The 20,256-nt window shown below is 36.8% G+C and overlaps 1 protein-coding gene and 1 pseudogene across 5 annotated transcripts in view; both read left to right on the forward strand.

Moving 5' to 3' along the window:
- SMC5 (structural maintenance of chromosomes 5) overlaps nucleotides 1-20,256 on the forward strand; it is a 112,696-nt gene that overhangs the window by 54,411 nt on the left and 38,029 nt on the right. For all 4 annotated transcript variants that reach the window (XM_079927594.1, XM_079927595.1, XM_079927597.1 and 1 more), the window contains 3 exons: nucleotides 10,241-10,496; nucleotides 13,424-13,578; nucleotides 18,150-18,263. In XM_079927594.1, the coding sequence (XP_079783720.1) occupies nucleotides 10,241-10,496; nucleotides 13,424-13,578; nucleotides 18,150-18,263 (525 nt within the window). The remainder of the gene's footprint in view (nucleotides 1-10,240; nucleotides 10,497-13,423; nucleotides 13,579-18,149; nucleotides 18,264-20,256) is intronic.
- Nucleotides 14,168-15,515, forward strand: LOC307189560 (ferritin heavy chain-like; annotated as a pseudogene). The gene is made up of 2 exons: nucleotides 14,168-14,185; nucleotides 15,042-15,515. The product of its transcript is annotated as a ferritin heavy chain-like (transcript).

A 20,256-nucleotide genomic window follows, 5' to 3' on the forward strand; every position in this document is an offset into this window, starting at 1 on the left:
TTTATTCTTTTTATTGCAATGGTAAATGGGAGTGTTTTCTTGATTTCACTTTCAGATTTTTCATCATTAGTGTATAGGAATGCCAGAGATTTCTGTGCATTAATTTTGTATCCTGCCACTTTACCAAATTCATTGATTAGCTCTAGTAGTTTTCTGGTAGCATCTTTAGGTTTCTCTATGTATAGGATCATGTCATCTACAAACAGTGACAGCTTTACTTCTTCTTTTCCGATTTGGATTCCTTTTATTTCGTTTTCTTCTCTGATTGCTGTGGCTAAAACTTCCAAAACTATGTTGAATAAGAGTGGTGAGAGTGGGCAACCTTGTCTTCTTCCTGATCTTAGTGGAAATGCTTTCAGTTTTTCACCATTGAGGATGATGTTTGCTATGGGCTTGTCATATATGGCTTTTATTATGTTGAGGAAAGTTCCCTCTATGCCTACTTTCCGCAGGGTTTTTATCATAAATGGGTGTTGAATTTTGGCAAAAGCTTTCTCTGCATCTATTGAGATGATCGTATGGTTTTTCTCCTTCAATTTGTTAATATGATGTATCACATTGATAGATTTGCATATATTGAAGAATCCTTGCATTCCTGGAATAAACCCCACTTGATCATGGTATATGATCCTTTCAATGTGCTGTTGGATTCTGTTTGCTAGTATTTAGTTGAGGATTTTTGCTTCTGTGTTCATCAGTGATATTGGCCTGTAGTTTTCTTTCTTTGTGACATCCTTGTCTGGTTTTGGTATCAAGGTGATGGTGGCCTCGTAGAAGGAATTTGGGAGTGTTCCTCCCTCTGCTATATTTTGGAAGAGTTTGAGAAGGATAGGTGTTAGCTCTTCCCTAAATGTTTGATAGAATTCGCCTGTGAAGCCATCTGGTCCTGGGCTTTTGTTTGTTGGAAGATTTTTAATCACAGCTTCAATTTCAGTGCTTGTGATTGGTCTGTTCATATTTTCTATTTCTTCCTGATTCAGTCTTGGCAGGTTGTGTATTTCTAAGAATTTGTCCATTTCTTCCAGATTGTCCATTTTATTGGCATAGAGTTGCTTGTAGTAATCTCTCATGATCTTTTGTATTTCTGCAGTGTCAGTTGTTACTTCTCCTTTTTCATTTCTAATTCTATTGATTTGGGTCTTCTCCCTTTTTTTCTTGATGAGTCTGGCTAGTGGTTTATCTATTTTGCTATCTTCTCAAAGAACCAGGTTTTAGTTTTATTGATCTTTGCTATTGTTTCCTTCATTTCTTTTTCATTTATTTCTGATCTGATTTTTATGATTTCTTTCCTTCTGCTAGCTTTGGGGGTTTTTTGTTCTTCTTTCTCTAATTGCTTGAGGTGCAAGGTTAGGTTATTTATTCGAGATGTTTCCTGCTTCTTAAGGTGGGCTTGTATTGCTATAAACTTCCCCCTTAGAACTGCTTTTGCTGCATCCCATAGGTTTTGGGTCGTTGTGTCTCCATTGTCATTTGTTTCTAGGTATTTTTTGATTTCCTCTTTGATTTCTTCAGTGATCACTGCGTTATTAAGTAGTGTATTGTTTAGCCTCCATGTGTTTGTATTTTTTACAGATCTTTTCCTGTAATTGATATCTAGTCTCATGGCGTTGTGGGCAGAAAAGATACTTGGTACAATTTCAATTTTCTTAAATTTACCAAGGCTTGATTTGTGACCCAAGATATGATCTATCCTGGAGAATGTTCCATGAGCACTTGAGAAAAATGTGTATTCTGTTGTTTTTGGATGGAGTGTCCTATAAATATCAATTAAGTCCATCTTGTTTGATGTATCATTTAAAGCTTGTGTTTCCTTATTTATTTTCATTTTGGATGATCTGTTCATGGGTGAAAGTGGGGTGTTTAAGTCCCCTACTATGAATGTGTTACTGTCGATTTCCCCTTTTATGGCTGTTAGTATTTGCCTTATGTATTGAGGTGCTCCTATGTTGGGTGCATAAATATTTACAATTGTTATATCTTCTTCTTGGATCGATCCCTTGATCATTATGTAGTGTCCTTTTTTGTCTCTTTTAATAGTCCTCATTTTAAAGTCTATTTTGTCTTATATGAGAATTGCTACTCCAGATTTCTTTTGATTTCCATTTGCATGGAATATCTTTTTATATCCCCTTACTTTCAGTCTGTATGTGTCTCTAGGTCTGAAGTGGGTCTCTTGTAGACAGCATATATAAGGGTCTTGTTTTTGTATCCATTTAGCCAATCTGTGTCTTTTAGTGGGAGCATTTAGTCCATTTACATTTAAGGTAATTATCGATATGTATGTTCCTATTCCCATTTTCTAAATTGTCTTGGGTTCGTTATTATAGGTCTTTTCCTTCTCTTATGTTTCTTGTCTAGAGAAGTTCCTTTAGCATTTGTTGTAAAGCTGGTTTGGTGGTGCTGAACTCTCTCAGCTTTTGCTTGTCTGTAAAGGTTTTAATTTCTCCATCAAATCTGAATGAGATCCTTGCTGGGTAGAGTAGTCTTGGCTGCAGGTTTTTCTCCTTCATCACTTTCAGTATGTCCTGCCACTCCCTTCTGGCTTGTAGGGTTTCTGCTGAGAGATCAGCTGTTAACCTTATGGGGATTCCCTTGTGTGTTATTTGTTGTTTTTCCCTTGCTGCTTTTAATATGCTTTCTTTGTATTTAATTTTTGACAGTTTGACTAATATGTGTCTTGGCGTATTTCTCCTTGTATTTATCCTGTATGGGACTCTCTGTGCTTCCTGGACTTGATTAACTATTTCCTTTCCCATATTAGGGAAGTTTTCAACTATAATCTCTTCAAATATTTTCTCAGTCCCTTTCTTTTTCTCTTCTTCTTCTGGAACCCCTATAATTCGAATGTTGGTGCATTTAATGTTGTCCCAGAGGTCTCTGAGACTGTCCTCAGTTCTTTTCATTCTTTATTCTGCTCTGCAGTAGTTATTTCCACTATTTTATCTTCCAGGTCACTTATCCGTTCTTCTGCCTCAGTTATTCTGCTATTGATCCCATCTAGAGTACTTTTAATTTCATTTATTGTGTTGTTCATCGTTGCTTGTTTCATCTTTATTTCTTCTAGATCCTTGTTAACTGTTTCTTGCATTTTGTCCATTCTGTTTCCAAGATTTCGGATCATCCTTAGTATCATTATTCTGAATTCTTTTTCAGGTAGACTGCCTATTTCCTCTTCATTAGGTCTGGTGTATTTTTATCTTGCTCCTTTATCTGCTGTGTGTTTTTCTGTCTTCTCATTTTGCTTATCTTACTGTGTTTGGGGTCTCCTTTTTGCAGACTGCAGGTTCGTAGTTCCTGCTGTTTTTAATGTCTATCTCCAGTGGCTAAGGTTGGTCCAGTGGGTTGTGTAGGCTTCCTGGTGGAGGTGACTAGTGCCTGTGTTGTGGTGGATGAGGCTGGATCTTGTCTCTCTAGTGGGCAGGTTCACGTCTGGTGGTGTGTTTTGGGGTGTCTGTGGCCTTATTATGATTTTAGGCAGCCTCTCTGCTAATGGGTGGGGTTGTGTTCCTGTTTTGCTAGTTGTTTGGCATAGGTTGTCCAGCACTGTGGCTTGCTGGTCATTGAGTGAAGCTGGGTGCTGGTGTTAAGATGGAGGTCTCTGGGAGATTTTCACCGTTTGATATTATGTGGAGCTGGGAGGTCTCTTGTTGACCAGTGTCCTGAAGTTGGCTCTCCTACCTCAGAGGCAGAGCCCTGACTCCTGGCTGGAGCACCAAGAGCCTTTCATCCACACGGCTCAGAATAAAAGGGAGAAAAAGTAGAGAGAATTAGTAGAAGTATGAGGAAAGAAAGAAGGAAAGGAGGGAAGGAAGGAAGGAAGAAAGAAAGAAGCAAAAAAGGAAAGGCAAGAAGGAAAGAAAGGAGGGAGGGAGGAAGGAAGGAAGGAGGGAAAGAAGGAAAAAAGACAGAAAGAAAGAAGATACAGTAAAAATAAAATAAAGTATAATAAAGTTATTGAATTAAAAAATTCTTATTTAGAAAAAGAAAAGGGACGGATAGAACCTTAGGACAAATGTTGGAAGCAAAGCTATACAGACAAAATCTTACACGGAAGCATACACATACAACCTCACTAAAAGAGGTAAAGGGGGAAAAATCATAAATCTTGCTGTCAGAGACCACCTCCTCAATTTGGGATGATTCGTTGTCTAAAGGAGGGAAGGAAGGAAGGAAAGAAAGAAAGAACGAAGGTAAAGTATAATAACGTTATTAAAATTAAAATTAATTATTAAGAAAAAAAATTTTTAAAAAACCATGGACGGATAGAACCCTAGGACAAATGGTGGAAGCAAGACTATACAGACAAGATCTCACACAGAAGCATACACATGACATACACATTCACAAAAAGAGGAAAAGGGGAAAAAAATCATAGATCTTGCTCCTAAAGTCCACTTCCTTAATTTGGGATGATTCGTTGTCTATTCAGGTATTCCACAGATGCAGGGTATATCAAGTTGATTGTGGAGCTTTAATCCGCTGCTTCTGAGGCTGCTGGGAGAGATTTCCCTTTCTCTTCTTTGTTCTCACAGCTCACCGGGGCTCAGCTTTGGATTTGGCCCTGCCTCTGCGTGTAGGTCACTGGAGGGCGTCTGTTTTTTGCTCAGACAGGACGGGGTTAAAGGAGCCGCTGATTCGGGGGCTCTGGAGCACTCAGGCGGGCGGGGAGGGAGGGGAGGGAGGGGCACGGAGTGCGGGGCGGGCCTGCGGCGGCAAAGGCCAACGTGACTTTGCACCAGCCTGAGGCGCGCTGTGCGTTCTCCCGGGGAAGTTGTCCCTGGATCCCGGGAACCTGGCAGTGGCGGGCTGCACAGGCTCCGCGGAAGAGGGGTGTGGAGAGTGACCTGTGCTCGCACACAGGCCCCTTGGTGGCGGCAGCAGCAGCCTTAGCGTCTCCCGCCCGTCTCTGGGGTCCGCGCTTTTAGCCGTGGCTCGCGCCCGTCTCTGGGGTTCGCCCTTTTAGCCGCGGCTCGCGCCCGTCTCTGGAGTTCCTTTAAGCAGCGTTTTTAAACCCCTCTCCTCACGCACCAGGAAACAAAGAGGGAAGAAAAAGTCTCTTGCCTCTTCGGCAGGTGCAGACTTTTCCCCGGACTCCCTCCCGGCTAGCCGTGGTGCACTAACCCCTTCAGGCTATGTTCAAGCCGCCAACCCCAGTCCTCTCCCTGCGCTCCATCGGAAACCGAAACCCGAGCCTCAGAGCCTCAGCTCGCAGCCCCGCCCGCCCCCGCGGGTGAGCGGACAAGCCTCTCGGGCTGGTGAGTGCCCGATCCTCTGTGCGGGAATCTCCCCGCTTTGCCCTCCGCACCCGTTGCTGTGCACTCCTCTGCGGCTTCGAAGCTCCCCCCTCCGCCTCCCGCAGTCTCCGCCCGCGAAGGGGCTTCCTAGTGTGTGGAAACTTTTCCAACTTCACAGCTCCCTCCCACTGGTGCAGGTGCCGTCCCTATTCTTTTGTCTCTATTTTTTCTTTTTTTTTTCTTTTGCCCTATCCAGGTACGTGGGGAGTTTCTTGCCTTTTGGGAGGTCTGAGGTCTTCTGCCAGCCTTCAGTAGGTGTTTCTGTAGGAGTTGTTCCACGTGTAGATGTATTTCTGGTGTATCTGTGGGGAGGAAGGTGATCTTCGCGTCTTACTCTTCCGCCATCTTCAAGGTCCCCCCCTTATTCTTTTAATGGTTTACTTGGGGTGTTTCCTTATAAGCAGTCATGTCATCTACAGATGGAGACAGCTTTATTTCTTCCGTTCTGATTTTTATGCCCTTTATTTCTTTTCTTGCCTATTGCACCGGCTAGAAGTTCCAGCACTGTGTTGAATAAGAATGGTTAGAGTGGACATCCTTGCCTTGTTCCTGGTCTTAGGAGGAAAGCATTCATTTTTTCACTATCGAGTATAATGTTAGCTGTAGGGTTTTTTATGGTTCAGGAAGTTCAGGAAGTTCTCTATTCCTGCGTTTCTGAGAATATCATGAGTGAGTGTTGGATTTTGTCAGATGCTTTTTCTGCATATCTATTGATACGATCATGCACACGTTCATTTTTAGCTTGTGAAAATGATGGATTACATTGATTTTTGAATATCAAATCAACCTTGCATTTCTGAAATAAACCCTACTTGGTTATGGTGTATAAATTTATAACTCCTTTTCCGTATTGTTGAATTCTGTTAGCGAACATTTAAAGGATTTTTGTGTCTATCTTCAGAAGCAATATTCTGTGGTTTTCTTTTCATACTTGCCTGCTTTTGGTATCAAGATAATAACTAGCTTCTTAAAATGAACTGGGAAGTGTTCCCTCCTATTCTCGGTTTTGGAAGAGATTGTGTAGAATTTGTGTTAATTCTTCTTTATATGTTCTGAATAATTCTCAAATAACACTATCATGGTCTGGAGATTTGTTTTTGGAGTTTTAAAATTATGGATTCAATTTACTTAATAGTTACAGGGCAATTCAAATAATCTATTTCATATTGGTTGAGTTGTGGTAATTAGTGGGGTTTTTTAGGAATTGGTCCATTTTGTCTAAATTGTTAAATTTATGTGTGCATAAATTCTCTTATTATCCTTTGGATGTCAGTAGGTTCTGTAGTGATACTGTTAACCCTGTTTCATTCCTGATGTTGGTAATTTGTATCTACTTTGTCTTTTTTTTTTTTTTTTGGTAGGGTATGAGGGTGGGGATCATTCTTGCTAGAGGTGTGTTAATTTTATTGTTTTTTACAAAGAACTAGCTCTTTGTTTCATTGGCTTTTCTCTGTTATTTTTCTGATTTCATTAAAGTCATTCATATTTTTATTACTTCCTTTCTGCTGCTTGATGTGGGTTTGTTTTGCTCTTTTTCCAGGTTCTGCTCAGATTATTGATTTGAGACTTTTCCTCTTTTCTCGTGTGTATGCACTTAATGCTATAAGTTTTCCTCTCATCACTGCTTTACCTGTGTCCTGCAAATTCGGATATGTTGTATTTTTATCTTTGTTCACTTTGATTTTTTTTTTCCACCTTTCTTGAGATCATAGTTTGTTTATCCATTCATTTGTTGATGGACATTTAGGTTGTTTCTGGTTTAGGGCTATTACCAAAGAATGCCGTGAGTATTCTTGTACAAGTTCTTATGTAATATAACATATGCTCTCATTTCTTTTGGATAATTTCCTAGAAGTGACTATCATAAGTGTACATATAACTTTTGAAGGAATTGCCAAACTGTTTCATTAGCAATTGATTATTGCTAATTGACCAAAATGATTATTAGCAATTTTTTGTAGCTGTAATTGATAAAAGTTGACTTGTGATTACTTAGAATTATTTTAATGATTCTTCACCATAAATAATTTGAGAAACACTGCTTGGAGTAGCCCTGGAGGGGTAGATTTAGGTAGCTACAAGAACTCTCCTTACATTGTATAAGATAAAGCAGAGTGAGTACGGATGGAGGTAGGTTGAAGGTTTTGAAAGGAGGAAAAGTACTCTGATCAGAGTGCTCTGACTTTAACACTGCTGTTAATGAAATATGAGACAGGGTCATTAGCTGGGTGAGTAGAGAGCCTTTAGCAATATAAGATTGAGGAAGGAGGAAAAGATGTGAATTCATCTTTTGATGAGAACATACATTTATTAGAAAAATGTAGTAGGTTTTTCTGAGAGTTCTGAGTGCCTCTTTAAGTTTTGTGGCCATAAATTTGAAGTAAGACCTGTTTTCAAGAGTTTCTCCAATTAGTTTAGTTGTTTAGATACAGATAAATAGAAAATATTTATTTAGGTTTAATAAGGACTAAGCTTTTTCCTTTGCTAATGTGAAATAGGAATGGTGGAGGGTCAAGAGGCTTTTGCAAGGGAGTGATTCTAGAGTTGTGGAACCTCAGCCAGTTAAGGAAAGGAATGAGGGGGATGGTGGATTGTGAAAAGATAGTAGGGTCAGTGGATTACAGGACCCTGTGCAGTCAAAGGATAGTTGCAGTAGGAAGACCATAGTAAGTAAAAATGTAAGGAAAGGAGATGGTGATCAAAGAGTAGGATTGTGGAAATAGTTTTCAGAGGTGGTATGATTTTTGGTGATCTACATGATCTAGTCAGAGATATAACTATAGATATAATCTAATATAACTGTAGGAGAAGGTGGCTGAGGTGGTGTTTAGGAAAAGACAGTTGAAGAAGTCAAGGAGCACAGAGGCCAAAGAGTTAGACTGATTTTCTGTATGTATGTTGGAGTTCCATTATGGCCAGCATAATGATGGAGAGAAAGACAGTGAGTCATGTGCTAAAGGCATCAATGAATGAAGAGGGTGAGGAAAGACTTTGAGGGGGGTAGTTAACATAGCAAAGATAATGGGTGTTAAAGTCTGATCATATGATCTTCAAAGATCTGAAGTGGGGCTCAATTAACGGAGGAAGTAGTACAGTGGAGATTGATGAGGACACCCTCCCCACTTTTGAGTCCTGAAGTGCTCTGAAGAATTATGGGAGGAAAAGGTCACCATTTGAAAGGTCTCTAGGGAGAAGTATCTTCCAGGAATAGCCAAGTTTTAGCTAGAACAAGAAGAGAGAGCATTCAGAGAAATTGAAGATAGAGAGCAGTAATGGGGATGGTATCCTAGCGAACATGCATGATCCAGGAGGCTTGGACTTACTGTGCCTGAGCTAAACATGGTGTGATGGAATTAGTTAGTTATGGTAGTTTTTTGGATGAAGGTGGCAAATGAGTTAAAGTTAGAACTCAGAAAATTTAGCTAGGACATGGGGCCATCAAGCTGCTTTTCAGTTTTTCAGGTCAACGTCAGACAAAGACCTCTTGATATAAAATTTATTCAGCAGCCCAGTGATTTTTGGTAGCTTGGTGGTCTCTATTTTTCTGGGATTGTAGCGGTTATATTTGTTAAATTTCTTGTCCCTTTTTGATGGACTTGGACTTCCTCATGTGTTTGGTGATTCTTAATTCTCTGTCTCCCGTGACATGCCAGTTTATTCTTCTAAAAGCCTTGGACTCCATGGGTTTCCTGGCTGAACACTGTGGCTTCTTGTCTGCTTCCTTCTTTTGGGCTCATTGAACATTGTTAATTTTCAGTCACACACACACAGTGTTAATTCTTTCAAACATAATATTTTATCTTTCACTTCTGCATGTTTGTTATAGGAGAGGAGATTTTGGCATGTATTCAGTTCATTATCTTCACACTGTCAAAGCTAAACTTTTAGAAAAGAAAATTGATTATAACCCAAATTTCCAACCGTAGGGAATGGGATAGAATGTGGTATATCTATATAAAAGAACATTATGCAGGTATTAAATTTTTGTTTTGCAAGGACATGGAGGTAATGAGAAACTGCTCTCGATAAATTTTTAGTGATGCCATTTGCTAAAATGTATATGCTCTATTGATGGATATAGGCTGGCATTAAAATGTAAATGTTTAAGGACCTCAAGATTTTAGGTGTTTTTTATTTGTTTTAAGTTTCTATATTTTTCATATTTTCTATATTGAATATGTCATAATATACATTTATAATGGGGAGGAAGAGGGAGTAAATTTGACTTGGAAAGAAAGGTAACTAATAAGCAAATTATATGATACGATAACCTTATCTAATTTAACACAAAATTCTATTTTTGCAAAAAATACATTGGGTGTATGCATCTGTGTCTTGAAGAAAATCATAACTCTGTCTTAGGTAGACCATGTATGGTTTTGATAAAAATTCCACTGGTAAGTTGCATGATCTGGTTTTTTTTAATGACTTACCCTGAATATAAACATACAGATTGAGGATTAAAATCTCAAAATACTAATTTGAAGTGCTAGTAGAAAATAATTTAATGGAAAGAAAATAGTTTATTGTGGTTTTAAACTAGTAGGGTGACATAATCTTCACCATCATTTCTATTGCTGGTTTATTGAAAGTCTGTGGTATACCATGTGACTGTTTTCAGTTTTATGATATATAGTATGTGAAATCTTCCTATAAATATTTAGAAATCTGCTGATTGGCTTTATAAATATTTCATTTATTTAGCAAATATTTACTGAATGCTAACTATATGCTAACCACTGCCCTAGGTACTTGGAATGTATTGCTGAACAAATAAAGAGACAGGTGGTCTGGTAGGAGTAACAGTTTAATTCTAATAGGATACCTTTTAGTGAGAAAAAAACCCATGTTCTTAGGTTGTTTGCATTTTTAAAACTGTTTTACTAAAGCCTAATAAACCAAGAGAAAAAACAATCTCCAGTGCTAACCTGCTTTTGTTTTATTAGATTGAGGACCTTCAGCAGGCTTTAACAGTAAAACAAAATGAAGAGCATGATCGACAGAGGAGAATAAGTAATACCCGCAAAATGATAGAAGATTTGCAAAATGAACTGAAGACCACAGAAAACTGTGAGAACCTTCAACCCCAAATTGATGCCATTACAAATGATCTGAGACGAGTTCAAGATGAAAAGGCATTATGTGAAGGCGAGATAATTGATAAGCGTAGAGAGAGGGAAACTCTAGAGAAGGAGAAGAGGAGTAAGTTTTTTGTTTTGTTTTTTTTTAACATCTTTATTGGGGTATAATTGCTTTACAATGGTGTGTTAGTTTCTGCTTTATAACAAAGTGAATCAGTCATACATAAACATATGTTCCCATATGTCTTCCCTCTTGCGTCTCCCTCCTTCCCACCCTCCCTATCCCACCCCTCCAGGCTGTCACAAAGCACCGAGCCAATATCCCTGTGCCATGCGGCTGCTTCCCACTAGCTATCTACCTTACTACGTTTGTTAGTGTGTATATGTCCATGACTCTCTCTCGCCCTGTCACAGCTCACCCTTCCCCCTCCCCATAACCTCAAGTCCGTTCTCTAGGAGGTCTGCGTCTTTATTCCTGCCTTACCCCTAGGTTCTTCATGACATTTTTTTTTTCTTAAATTCCATATATATGTGTTAGCATACGGTATTTGTCTTTTTCTTTCTGACTTACTTCATTCTGTATGACAGACTCTAGGTCTATCCACCTCATTACAAATAGCTCAATTTCGTTTCTTTTTATGGCTGAGTAGTATTCCATTGTATATATGTGCCACATCTTCTTTATCCATTCATCCGATGATGGGCACTTAGGTTGTTTCCATCTCCGGGCTATTGTAAATAGAGCTGCAATGAACATTTTGGTACATGACTCTTTTTGAATTTTGGTTTTCTCAGGGTATATGCCCAGTAGTGGGATTGCTGGGTCATATGGTAGTTCTATTTGTAGTTTTTTAAGGAACCTCCATACTGTTCTCCATAGTGGCTGTACCAATTCACATTCCCACCAGCAGTGCAAGAGTGTTCCCTTTTCTCCACACCCTCTCCAGCATTTATTGTTTCTAGATTTTTTGATGATGGCCATTCTGACTGGTGTGAGATGATATCTCATTGTCATTTTGATTTTCATTTCTCTAATGATTAATGATGTTGAGCATTCTTTCATGTGTTTGTTGGCAGTCTGTATATCTTCTTTGGAGAAATGTCTATTTAGGTCTTCTGCCCATTTTTGGATTGGGTTGTTTGTTTTTTTGTTATTGAGCTGCATGAGCTGCTTGTAAATTTTGGAGATTAATCCTTTGTCGGTTGCTTCATTTGCAAATATTTTCTCCCATTCTGAGTTTTTTTAAACTTACAGTGAAGACATGTTTATAAAATGGAGATATGTCTCTGTTGATGGGCTTTCTTCTTCCCCTGATCATGTCTCTAAATGTTCATGTCTGCTTGTTGAGGAAGCTCAGTTCAATTCTTCCATTTTAGTGTCTTAATTACCTATATCTATTGTGTAATGATTTGCCGCAAGCAGACCGTTGTCTTATGTCAGATTTTGGCAGTTGATTTAATTCTCTAAAAATACTTTGCTTTATTTTCTTTACAGTCACTCACTTTTCTGTTTTTTCTCAGGTCAAATTTAAGCTCTTCATTCTAGCCTTCATAATCTTCCATTAGCTTTGCTCCTTGAAGCCTGTCCAATTTCATCTTTTTTTTTCTTTGCTATAGACCATGTGGCTAGATCTGTAGCATTATTCAGTTAGAGAAGATCTTACATTCTGTCTGCTCAGTATATATGACTAAGGTCAGTTAGTAAAAAAATTTGTTTATATGTTTAGCAAAATGCTAGGTGTATGGTTTAAAAAAAATAATAACACTAGACAAGAAGGGTGGCCCAGTGCCTTTCCAACTTCCAGACCCACTGTCAAGAGTAAGCACTCTTAACTATTTCAGTAACTTTTTCTAATAGTCTTTCATATATCTTAATCATATTTTTATTTTACCATGTCTTGGTTAATCAACTTTAGATATCATCTTTTAATGTTTTGTTGCTTCAGATGTGGATTTCAACTCATGACACCTCCCCTACCTATTATTGTAATTCCCCAAATGGGATTATTATATTAATATTAGTAATCATTAACATTTATTAATGTTTATTACCAATAATATTCTTTTTTTGTCATTTAATATTTGTTGATAATGCTTGAATGCACATTTATAAGCTAAAAATACTGATACTCCTAGCCTTTCTTTTTACTTTCCTCCCTTTAATTCTTTAATATGTACTCTGGTTTTTATAGTTTAAAGGCTGAAAACATACTTTATTGAGAACCATAATTAAGTTTTATATGGTCTGTTTATGGGTTGATTCTACTAGCTAGAAATATTAAGTATTATTTATGTTATTACAACAAGAAAACTTGCTCACAGCAGAGCCAAGTAGTGCATTATGATCTAATTTCTGTTCATTGATAATTTTTTTTTAGGATTTTAATTTACCATTTTTTAGAAACACCATTTACTTTAGCATTTCCTTAAATTGGGAAAAAAATTATCAAGCATTCTCTTGAGTTCTGAGACCTTCCATCCTCCTCCCAACTAAACTGATTGTTCTCAAGGTCTCCTTATGGCTGTTACCTAGGACTTCTCTCACACCTTTTCTGTGTTGAATAAAAAGCTATTCCTGAATTCTGTGTCTTCATTTTTCTTAAATTACTTCCTTGTTTTGTAAGAGTACATCTTCACATAACCTGCTAAGAAGAGATATTTGGGAATTAATTTGAGTCTTTGCATCCCTGAAAAATCTTTACTTCATTATCCCCTTTTTTATTTTGGTGTTATAAAAATCTAGCTTGAAAATAGTTTTTCTTTCAGAATCCTGAAGGCCTGTTGCCATTGTCTTTTGATAGGAAATCTAGTGTTTTCTTATTATTTTGTATGTGACCTATTTATTTTTGGTAGTTTAAAGATCATCTTTTATCCCAGGTGTTTAGAAACTTAAGAGTGATTTGTCCAGGGTGGGTCTTTTTCACTGTGTTGGGTACTTGCTGAGTGGTGTTTATAACCTTTAGATCTAAGATACTCTTCTATGTTATTAATAGATTATTTCACTAATTAAAGTGTTCAGAGGAATAATGCTTTATTTTCCAATTTTAGGTGTGGATGATCATATTGTGCGTTTTGACAACCTTATGAATCAAAAGGAAGATAAGCTGAGACAGAGATACCGTGACACATATGATGCTGTTTTATGGCTGAGAAATAACAGAGACAAATTTAAGCAAAGAGTCTGTGAACCCATAATGCTCACGGTAAGAAATTTGTTCATCTTAGTAGTATCTGTTATTTTTATTATTGTAATCATTGTAGGTTTTGTTGTTTTAAGAATTCTTAGTCTTGTTAACACCCTGCTTTTCCATTAGTAGACTTGTGGCATCTGGTATGCTGCTGAATCCATACATGAGCTTTTTAAAGGGTCCTTGATAATAAACCTATGAACTTTTTCTTGATAGAAGTATGAAACTGGCAACTTATTGACCAAGAATCATGTGTAAACTTGGTTAGCTGGTTTCCTTCTGGCAATTGCTATTCTTCGGTTATAACAGGCAATATATTAAATGCTGCCAAAGGGGTAGAAAACTGCTATAAATAAATACAGTTGATATGGAACACCTGACAGGATAGACAACAAAATCATCTGCTACAAAAATAAAGCATTCTGAGGATTCTGAGAATGAAACCAACAATTTATTGACCTTATAAACATTTGATAAGTCTTATTAGTGATCATGAGTCATCAAGAATAGGGCAAGCTGTATTTAGTAAATCATTTAATGAAATGTGGGTGTGGATTTACTAGGAAAATTTCCGTCTAAAATATTTTAAATGGTAAGTTGGGCCATGAGAAGGAATGAAAAAGTAAAACCCACATTCTTTGCTAATGACATGTTTTATACACACACACACACACACACACACACACTTAAAACTTCAAAATGATAAAAGGATTATTTTTGCTAGATGATTTTTTTTTTTTGGAAAGAATTCACTGTAGATCCTTGTAGGATTCATGAAAAGTTCTATATTCTGTAACTCCTGTTTATATTATGCTTTATTCAAAGTCATTTCATATAGTTTGCATTATATTAGCAAAATTAGTGTGCATAATACTGTATTCTCTTCTTGCTCAGGTATGAATCATTAGAATATTTTTGCTCGATCAAGAAGGGAATACCTATTTTGGATGCAGACATTACTGTTTTGATTAATCCAGTAAGGATTGAAAGAAAACACAAGAAGAAATACTGTGACCGTTAGTATTATAAATTAGAATGCAAGTGTAATTTTCAACAGATTCTTATTAAAGTGCCAAACTCAAAACAATACCTCTGGACTTTATTAGATTTGTCATCCTCTTGTCACTTGATTTCCTGATAGTAGCCTATCACCAAGTCAGATTACTAGCTGGCATATATTTACTTTTTAAATTACATTTGAGTCTGAGATAAAGGGAGATACTCTGTTATCTTACCCTTCCTGGAACAACCTTTTACTTTTACTACCACCTTCTTCCAACTGTATCCTGCCCATACACTTACCTAACCCTTCAAAATCTAGTTGAAATGCATTGTACCACCTCCATAGGCCTTTAAAATGTTGCCATAGGTCTCTATTTACTAATATAAAGGGACATTTATGATATGTTAATGACTTATAAAACAGATTACAGGATAGGGTATATAGAAAGATTTCATTTTTAAAAATTGTGAAACAGGAGTCTGCCATCAACCACCAGAACATCTTGGAAAGCTACACCTCCTATGTCTACCTGTCCATGTCTTACTACTTTGTAAAGATGTGGCTCTGAAGAACTTTGCCAGATATTTTCTTCACCAATCTCATGAGGAGAAGGAGCTCGCTAAGAAGCTGATGAAGGTTCAGAACCAACAAGGGGCCAAATCTTCCTTCAGGATATCAGGAAACCAGACAATGAATGCAATGGAGTGTGTATTACACTTGGAAAAAATTGTGAATCAGTCACTACTGTAAATGCACAAACTGACCAATGACAAAAATGACCCCTACTTGTGTGACTTCTCTGAGACTCATTACCTAAACGAGCAGGTGAAATTCATCAAAAAAATAGATGACTGTGTAACCAACTTATACAAGATATGGGCCCCAGAATCTGATATGGCAGAATGTCTCTGATAAATGCACCCTGGGGGAGAGTGATAACGAGAGCTAAGTCCTATGCTGGCTTATCCATAACTATAAAAAAAGATGACTTCCTATGGTGATATTGGGATTACTTTACCCTTTCTGTAAGTTGTAGCAAACACCCACTTTATTTTTTTTTTCATTTGTACCATTCCTTACAACAAAGTATTGAGTTGGCCAAAAAGTTCCTTTGAGTTTTAAGTAAAAACACATTTTTCATTTTCACCAATAACATTATTGAACAACGTATTCACCCTTTTGTTCCACTACCTTTTATCATTTTTCAGGCGACTTCATAATTCCGTCTTCCAAAAACTTTCTATCTTTTTGAGCAAAGAACTGTTCTAGGTGCCTTTTACAGTCTCCCAGGGAATTGAAAATTTTTCCATTAAGAGAATTTTGTAAAGACTGAAATAAATGGAAATCCAAAGGTGCAGTGTCTGGTGAATATGGCAGATGAATCAGAACTTCCCAGCCAAGCAATAAGCATTTTTGCCTGGTCATCGAAGAAACATGCCATCTTGCATTATCCTGATGGAAGATTATGCATTTTCTGTTGACTAACTCCGGACGCTTTTCGCCAAGTGCCGCTTTCAGTTGGTTGAATTTGGGGCAGTACTTGTTGGAATTAATCGTGTGGTTTTCCGGAAGGAGCTCGTAATAGAGGACTCCCTTCCAATCCCACCATATACACAACATCACCTTCTTTGGATGAAGACCGGCCTTTTGTGTGGTTGGTGGTGGTTCATTTCACTTGCCGCACAGTCTCTCCTGTTCCACATTATTGTACAGTATCCACTTTTCATGGCCCATCACAATTTTTTTAAAAAACAGAACGTTTTCATCACGTTTAAGTAGAGAATCACATGCAGAAATACGGTCAAGAAGGTTTTTTTCACTTAACTTATGTGGAACCCAAACATCAAAGCGATGAACATAACCAAGCTGATGCAAATGATTTTCAACACTTGATTTGGATACTATGAGTATGTCGGCTATCTCCTGCTTGGTATAAAGTCAGTTGTTCTCAATTAATGTCTCGATTTGATAGCTGTCAACTTCAACTGGTCTACCCGACTGTGGAGCATTGTCCAGCGAGAAATCTCCAGCACGAAACTTCGCACACCACTTTTGACACATTCAGTCAGTCATAGCACCTTCTCCATATGCTGCACAAATCTTTTTTTTGCATTTCAGTTGCGTTTTTACCTTTCTTAAAATAATAAAGAATAATATGCCGAAAATGTTGCTTTTTTCTTCCATCTTCAATATTAAAATGGCTACACAAAAATTCACCAATTTTGATTTTTTTTTTAAATACACGCTGATATGACAGCTGTCACAATATAGTCTAACAAAGTTGTTTTGAACAAAGTTAAAGACAACTAAGCACTAGAGCCATCTTTTGGAAAAACCAAATGAACTTTCTGGCCAACCCAATAACTTGGTACCAAAAAAATTGTGAAACAGGGGCTTCCCTGGTGGCGCAGTGGTTGAGAGTCCGCCTGCCGATGCAGGGGACACGGGTTCGTGCCCCAGTCCAGGAGGATCCCACATGCCGTGGAGTGGCTGGGCCCGTGAGCCATGGCCGCTGAGCCTGCGCGTCGGGAGCCTGTGCTCTGCAACGGGAGAGGCCACAACAGTGAGAGGCCCGCGTAACGCAAAAAAAAAAAAAAAAAAGTGAAACAGTAGACATCTAATGTTTGTAGTGTTTATGTCTGGGTGATGGTATTTTATATGGCTTTGATTTTTTTCATTTGTTTGCTTGTTTTTTTAGTTTTCCCATCTTTCTATACTGATCAATATTCTGTAATTTAAAATAATACCAACATTTATGTGACAAGCAGTCTACTAATTTTTTTTGTTGTATTATTTCTTTTAATCCACATTTAGTCCCTTGAGATATAGACTGTTTTACTCTACCCATTTTAGGATGAAGTAACTAAAGCTTTCAGAGATTTAGGTGGTACTTGATTAAGGTCATACATAGGAATGGAAGTGACATCTGTCTGATCCCAGAGCCCTAGATCTTGAACTATCTTAGTATCTTCCATAGCACTGAGCCTCAAGTGCAAAAATGTCTAACTAGTTAGTATTTTTTGAGTGAGTAATTAAGTTTATGCTCTAGTAGTACAAACCTAGGGTTTCTCTTGAAAGCACCAATAGTTATAATTAATCCATAGCAAGTTTTTTCATTAGTTTCATAAAGTTTTATTTAGGCCTTTGTATTTTTATACTAATTAGTTTTTGCCATAGATAGCATGAATTCCTCTTAAAGATTAAGAAGAAAAATATTAAAAGTTTGGGGACAGATGAGAAATGTTTATACTCAGGTTACAATCTAACCCTATTTCAAATGTTTTCAGTGAGCTGGCCAGAAGAGAACTTTTTATTTCTTAGATGGTATCAAAATCAATATGCATTAGGTGCTGTTAAAGTCTTGGCTTTTGTTTTACTATGTCTTGGACAGTAAATTAAATAGATGTTTAAAAATGTTGACTCTTCAATACCAAACAGTTCTTTTTTGGTCTACTTTTTTCTCGAGGATTTATTTAACCTAATTAAATAAATCTAAGTTAAGTATATGTTCTGGTAGTTATGTTCTGGTAGTCACTTTGGGTTTCATGAAAATCAACTTTTATTTTCTTTTTGTTTTGTTTAGATCAATATGAAAGATAACAAAAATGCCAAATATATTGAAAATCATATTCCATCAAATGACTTGAGAGCTTTTGTGTTTGAAAGTCAAGAAGATATGGAGGTTTTCCTCAAAGAGGCAAGTACTGTAATATTTTAATTCACTTCACGCTTAGCTTCCAGTGCTTGAGTTTTCAACCTCAACCTAGAGCAAAAAATGATAACGACCTATTTTACCATCAGTAACTCTTGTGTAAAATTATTCAAATTTGCTAATTTCTTTTGTCTGTACCACTGAGGATTGAATTAGTTTTATAAGAGGAACAAGAGCCCATAATTCCATCTTTAACATTTTTTGAAATTACCATTGGGAATTAATATGAAGAGTAATTCTGTCACATTGTTTTAAGAGAAACATCATAATGATGAGACTTTGGTCTTGGACATCCTTTTAGGAAATGTATTGGAATGAACTCCGTTTTTCTTTGGAGGGGCATATAATGTTGCTCATTATAAATAAAAAACTTTAAAAAGAATGAGAATTCTGTATCTGACTAGAAAAACACTACTGACAAAGAATATAAGCCACTGGAAGACATCATGGCTTAGTTAAGAGTATAGACTCTACAGATAGGTACCAGGCTTTGAATTCAGACTTTACTGCTGATTTCAGCAAGTTGACTAAATGTTCTGTGTCTTAATTTCTTCACTATAAAGTGGAGATAATATCTACTTCAAAAGATGGTTGTGATGATTAAATAATTTATTAAATGAAAAAGTTTAGAACAGTTTGTTGGGTACTATTGTTTTTATTATATATTGTTATATATCTGTATAATACATATTGTTAGCTATGTATGTTACTATCCTTGCCAGTAAGATTTCTTTTTCCTTTTGCAATACGCCATCTACTTTTTAAAAAGCCCTGGAAAGATGAGGTTTAGATTTTGTTTTGTTTAAACTTTTTCTAGTAAGTCTAAGTGAGGACAGGACCATGAATCGGCTTAAGTAGTCCTCTATTTCTCTGGTACACAAGTGATTGGAAAGAATCTTTACTTTCTTTGGCTTTTACGTATTGCCCTCCTTCTGGTTTGGAGTTGACAGGGAATGTGAATAAAAGGTGACTGGATAAAAAAGTTGAATCTACAGAATTATAAAATGGTCTCCAAAAAATTAAGCATTTGTGTTATTTAGAACTATTTAAGCCTAAACAGTGAGTTCTTGAACTGATGTCACTGAAGAAGTAGGTTACTTGGATTACAAGTCTGTGAGACATGACACAGTGTGAAGGGTCTGTCTGGAGTCAGGTGTAATTAGATGATTTCTATTTTGCAAATGGCCAGCTTAGCCTACACTGAGTAACTGGATTTGCCTCAAAAACTCATGCTTCTTCCCCTGTGCTAAGAATTTGAACCATATATTAATAATATGTCAGGTTCCTGGAAATTTGACCTTTTTTTTTTTTTTCCTTGTACTGTGACAACTTTCCATAGGGGTTCATCATTAGGACTAGAACTTTCTCTTACATGTATCACTTTTTGTATGTGTATTTTAAATTTTGAAATATATTGTATATAACCTCCTCCTGTAATTATATCTACTAGAGTACCATTTCCCATCCTTCAGTAACTTACAAACCTTCTTCATGGTGTTTGCCATTTCTGCATACTACCGTGTACTACCATCACAATTTTTTGCCATATCTGGGTACTAACTATATTATTATTGAAAATTTTTCTTTAAATCACTTCACTTGTTACTGAAATGAAATATTCTGAAAGGAAGTATAATGTCATTACCAACTTAGAAGAACAAATAATTTACATTACAGTAAAGACTGTAAAGGCAGTGTTAGTAAATCCTAGATCTGTACTGTTGCTTCTCAAAAGCAGATAATATGATTTTTTTAAAAGGAGGTAATAAGGAGTTAAAGACATGATGACACTGTATGTAACTTACTCATTGGTATGATTGAAAGGGAATTGAAAAGGAAATTACTTTCTCATTGTATAATTCAATTTTATTTAGTGTAGCCACTAAAACAATAGATTTTTAAAACTTAAATGAATTCTGCATACTAGTATCATTGATACATTGACTCATGGCCAATATTGTTTCATTATACCTCCACT

Source organism: Stenella coeruleoalba (genome assembly GCF_951394435.1).
Source record: "Stenella coeruleoalba genome assembly, chromosome: 7".
Taxonomy (NCBI): Eukaryota; Metazoa; Chordata; class Mammalia; order Artiodactyla; family Delphinidae; genus Stenella; species Stenella coeruleoalba.